This window comes from Limulus polyphemus, unplaced genomic scaffold, assembly GCF_000517525.1.
Source record: "Limulus polyphemus unplaced genomic scaffold, Limulus_polyphemus-2.1.2 Scaffold7411, whole genome shotgun sequence".
NCBI lineage: Eukaryota > Metazoa > Arthropoda > Merostomata > Xiphosura > Limulidae > Limulus > Limulus polyphemus.
In genome coordinates, this window is record NW_013673021.1 from 34,841 (window position 1) to 40,472 (window position 5,632).

General features: G+C 35.0%; 1 protein-coding gene across 1 annotated transcript in view; it reads left to right on the forward strand.

Annotated features, from left to right (window-relative positions):
- Window positions 1–1,348, forward strand: part of LOC106474592 (synphilin-1-like) — a gene marked incomplete at both ends in the record, with an annotated part of 34,676 nt that extends 33,328 nt beyond the window's left edge. Inside the window, one exon of the mRNA XM_022402906.1 lies at window positions 865–1,348. Within this exon, the coding sequence (XP_022258614.1) occupies window positions 865–1,348 (484 nt within the window). The remainder of the gene's footprint in view (window positions 1–864) is intronic.
- Between the last annotated feature and the right edge of the window lie 4,284 nt (window positions 1,349–5,632).

Sequence of the window (5,632 nt, forward strand, 5' to 3'; positions counted from 1 at the left end):
AGAATAAATCTGTAACATATATATATACATCCAGTTGGCCTGTCGTATAATATTGAATAATAAGTTAGGCACAATGTCATAATATCATTCATATACCTAAGTTGATTTAGGTTACTATATGGTGAGTTAAAAAGAATTCAAAAACACCACAAAAAATATATCATAATTCAAGTGATTCCACAGATTGCGAGTCGAGTGCCCTAACCACCTAGCCATGCCTGGCCGAAGAAGAAAGGTCCACCTTTCAAAAGCGCTCGGGTTATAGGGGCTTTTATTCATTTCTATCAAGACTTCTTCAACCTACGTGTTTTTCTAACATCATGAATGTTGTTTATTAAGATATTTAAGAAAATGTGTAACTTTAAGTTTTTTAAATGCACCATTCTTTGTTGAAAAGGCTCTCTAATTACGGGTGTCTCCGGTAACTAATTACTGAAATTGCAATATTCTCATCTCAGAACAACTGACGAGTACTTTCTTAATTAAACAGCTTACATAACTTCACAAATTTAATTTTTATTGTTTATAATGTCTTATGCTTTTAAGCACAAACTTACACAATAGGCTTTTTGCGATGTGTTTACTGCAGGTATCAAACCCTGATGTTTGGCGTTATAAGCCGTCAAGTATACCACTGAGACACCATACGTAATATAATATCTAAACAGGCGTAATTTGTTTATTTTGCCCTCATTCATTTCAATGATATTTTTTTTTCATCATATAATTTTTTCTGTGGAATATAATAAGTCTAGTTTTAATAAGGTTGACTTGAACTCTTTGAAAATTAATTGGTTCTAAATGTCAAAAATAAATAAATAAAAATACATATATAAATTTAGTAGTATGTCGTTTTTCCACTAGAGTTCCGACGGTTGTTCTCATCAGTCCTCGCCATCAGACGAAAGTTTCGTTTGGTCTGAAGACGGTGGGTATACTGGTAAATATATATTCGAGGAGGAGGCGCAAAGAGGTTCTAACCATCATCGACTTGCCCTCAAATGTGTGAGGAATTCCTACAGACCTAAACTTGGAGAGTTTCAATGTTGTCATTTTCGACCTACTACTGCTACTACTACTGTTAATAACAGGTCAAAGTCTGACCATCGCCACCTCAGGAGATTCAGCAAAGTAGGTTCGGTTGGTAGCCGTGTGAAAAGGTACGAGCCATCTCTTACATTAAACCCCCCTTCAGCTAACAAAACATCGTTTTACTTGCACCATTCTCACATTAGTCCTGATGACCGAGTAAAGAAATTGTTTGAGAACACTAGAGAGAGCCACCTTCACTCAGCTACTAGAAGCACGTCATATCAAAAATCTACCAAAAACGTTTCAACAGAAACCAGTAGGTTTTGTTTTTATTGCATAATATTCTGTGACTTAAGTTTTAAGATCACTTTCATAAGAAAACTTCCATGCGAGTCTTTTTAGGGTGATTTATGTTCTAGTATAAAGTGGAAAGGATTAAAGAAAGGTTTCTTTTAAGTTCATGTTTCAAATGTTTCGCAGCCTCCCCACCCCTTATTTATTTATTTAAATTATGTGTTATTTTATGTTTTATTTAATTACTGGACTGCTTCGTTATTCTTAAAGTTAAACTTTTAGATTAAATGATATAATTAAAACATAAAAACGAGACACCATTTAAAGAGGTTGTAGACACTGTACTCAACACGTTGTGTTTTAAGGTTCTTTCCACTCTTCATTCATTTCCCTCTTTTTCTAATTTCTCCAGTTGAAAAGTAGAAAACAAAAATTTTTGAATACAATTTTTAAATTCACTTTTCACTTTCTCCTACTAGTGTGGTTGATAAGTATATCAGCCATACACATCCACTACTCAGAGTTGTGCGACGACCATTGCAAAGACAATTACGTTCAATATTCTAAGAAGTACCAAAACAACTTGCACACTTAAGTTGGCTACATTTTCGCTTAACCTCAATATCAGATATTACTATCTCACACGCGACTCTCTTGTAACTGATGTATTGCAAATAAACTGTACCAGTACTGAACATTCGCAAAAAAGGTCACAAAATACTTGCGGGAATGCAATACGTAGTAGATTGTAAACTGGAAAAAAAGAACACCATTTATATTTTATGACAAACGAGACAGCGATGTTTGAAGAAGCTATTCCACAAGTAACAAGAGAGTTAGTCATGTTCTATAAGGCAATTTGGAACCATTGCAATCTCCTTGTGTTATATGTAATACAGCAGATCTATACTAATGGGTTCTGGAAAGAATGACGTTTCTATGTTGTTAGGAAGAATTACAAAACACGTATTACCTTATAAATTATTAGAGGGTACTGTATTATAACATTTACTTCATTCCCACAACTTATTTCGTGTACATGTTGTGGCTTTTTGTTTTTGCGCATGCCCAATTTGTGCCGTACTGTAAGTGTTGTGGATGTATCGTCTAATTGGATAGAAAATTGGCTGGATGGAAGAAAGCAGAAGATTGTTATAAAATGGCGTTGTGAATTAATGTGACGAGTGGAAGACATTTTATCTTTTTGATCTATATCTGTGACACAAATGAAGGAATGGTCAATAAATTATTTAAGTTTGCTGATGATATTAAGGTTTTGGATGTTGCTAGCTGTGAGGAAAATGCTACTGTTTTACAAAAGGATTTTAATTATTTGGTGAGTTGGTCGAATAAATGTTAGATGGCTCTTAATTATAATAGATGCAACATAGTATATGTGGGATATCACAATTCAAATTATGAGTATAACTTTGAAGGGAATAACCTTAACAGTGGTGTGGAAGAAAAGGATCTTCCAATGTGCTATTGCTAGTGGTAGGACAAATAAGATTTTGGGTTGTATCTTTAGAAATATTGAATACGTGTCTAAAGATGTTATAATTTCATTGCACAAGCCATTGATGAGGTAGTTTTGTACCCAATATTGGGTGCCTTACCTTAAGAAGGACATTAAATTGTTCCAAAGGTTCAGAGGATGGTAGCTGGGGTGGAAGGTCATTCAAGGACAGGTTAAGATCTCTGAAACTGTTTTCTCTGGGAAAAAAAGTTAGAGGGGATTTGATTGAGGTGTTTAAGATTGTTAAGGTAATTGATAGTGTTGATTGATGTATCATCTTTTATATTATTTAATGATGAGAATGGTAGGGCTAGGGGACTCAATTATAAATTTGTCTAAGAGGGTGGTGGTTGCCCTTTGCAATGGGTTAACTTAATATGTGGTGGTTGCAGTTAATGTAAGGGAGTTTAAGGAAAACTTGATAAATATTTGAAAGATAAGTACTGGCTTTTGGACGTTTTCTTTTAAAGTTTAATTGATGGGACGGTCTAGATGGACAAGAAGCCCTTTGTTATCTACAAATTACATGTATATGCTTATGTACGCGTTTTCAAATGTGATTTCAAGATTTCTGTTATATGGAAGTCGTGTGTTAGATAGTGTAATATTCGATATTGAGGTTTAAGGCTTCTCGTTTCGTCGTGAAAGCGTAGCCAATTCAGGTGTAAAAACTTATATTTGTGTTAGGGATGTGTTTTGTTGAATTTATTTTAGTATTAAAGGAAATTGTCTTTGCTATGGCCATCGTACAAGTCTGAATAGGGAATGTGTAGAGTTGATTGTGTAAAGTGTGCACTGCAGTTCGTCTGATTGTGTAAAGTTTGCACTGCTGTTTGTGTGATTGTGTAAAGTGTGCACTGCTGTTCGTCTGATTGTGTAAAGTTTGCACTGCTGTTCGTCTGATTGTGTAAAGTGTGCACTGCAGTTCGTCTGATTGTGTAAAGTGTGCACTGCAGTTCGTCTGATTGTGTAAAGTTTGCACTGCAGTTCGTCTGATTGTGTAAAGTTTGCACTGCTGTTCGTCTGATTGTGTAAAGTGTGCACTGCAGTTCGTCTGATTGTGTAAAGTTTGCACTGCTGTTTGTCTGATTGTGTAAAGTGTGCACTGCTGTTCGTCTGATTGTGTAAAGTGTGCACGATTGCTCGTCTGATCGTGTAAAGTGTGCACTGTTCTCCATTCTAACGAAACAGGCACGACTGCTGTCCGTTTTAAAAGCTTACAATAACTGTAGCTTTGGTTTTACACAGATGTGTACCTTATAATTGTCTTCCCAAGTATGTCCAAAGTAGTTTGTTTTCAGTTCGAGATTTTAATTTATTTTCTAAATTTTCGGTTTCTGATTTTGAATCATAAAATCTGATAAACTAAGAAAGAAAGTGAGAGCAAAAAAAGTAAAAAAAACGGTAAAAATTAACATAATTATTTTATACTTATGTTTGAACTCTTAATTTTTTCTTTACTTTATAGCTCAATTATTAAAATTCATTTATGTTTTGATCTAATCTATTATGTTATTTTGGAAGAAAAAAGGATTAATAAAGTAATAAACACGTAAGTTTGATCAAAGGTGAAACTGTAGCTTGTCTAACCGTACATGTGAAGGTGGCAAGATGGCAGACGCACCATTTAACTCGCCTTGAAACGACAAAGAAACTGCTCTATTTTAATGGATATCTAACTAGATATAACAAAAATGTGTTTTATATATGACTCTCTGGATATCTATCTAGATATAACAAAAATGTGTTTTATATATGACTCTCTGGATATCTATCTAGATATAACAAAAATGTGTTTTATATATGACTCTCTGGATATCTATCTAGATATAACAAAAATGTGTTTTATATATGACTCTCATTGTTCAGTAAGTGTTGTTTTAACTGCTGCTCCTAGTTTTTTTATCCTCTCTTCTTCTACATAACAAAAAAACGACAAGAAAGTGAATTAATTTTCGTTCTGGGAAAGTATCACGAAGGCCGTACATAGTTTTATCATGTTTGCTAATGTACAGTATTTCATAGATGCTATGGTCACAATAACTTCACCAATAGATCTTTCTGAGGCCAGAAACAGGCGGTTGTTACCTTTACTTTTCTCAAAGTGGAAATACGCTCTCCAAACATAAACGTGATCAAACTTACGTGTTTATTACTTTATTAATCCTTTTTTCTTCCAAAATAACATAATAGATTAGCTACCTAGAGACACTACCTGAAGTACGATTAGACAAGCTACAGTTTCACCTTAGCTATCTAGAGACACTACCTGAAGTACGGTCAGATAAGCTACAGTTTCACCTTAGCTATATAGAGACACTACCTGATCTACGGTCAGATAAGCTACAGTTTCACCTTAGCTACCGAGAGACACTACCTGAAGTACGGTCAGATAAGCTACAGTTTCTCCTTAGCTACCGAGAGACACTACCTGAAGTACGGTTAGATAAGTTACAGTTTCATCTTGACTATCTAGAGACACTACCTGAAGTACGGTTAGATAAGCTACAGTTTCATCTTGGCTATCTAGAGACACTACCTGAAGTACGGTTAGACAAGCTACAGTTTCACCTTAGCTATCTAGAGACACTACCTGAAGTACGGTCAGACAAGCTACAGTTTCACCTTAGCTATCTAGAGACACTACCTGAAGTACGGTCAGACAAGCTACAGTTTCATCTTAGCTATCTAGAGACACTACCTGAAGTACGGTCAGACAAGCTACAGTTTCACCTTAGCTACCTAGAGACACTACCTGAAGTACGGTCAGACAAGCTACAGTTTCACCTT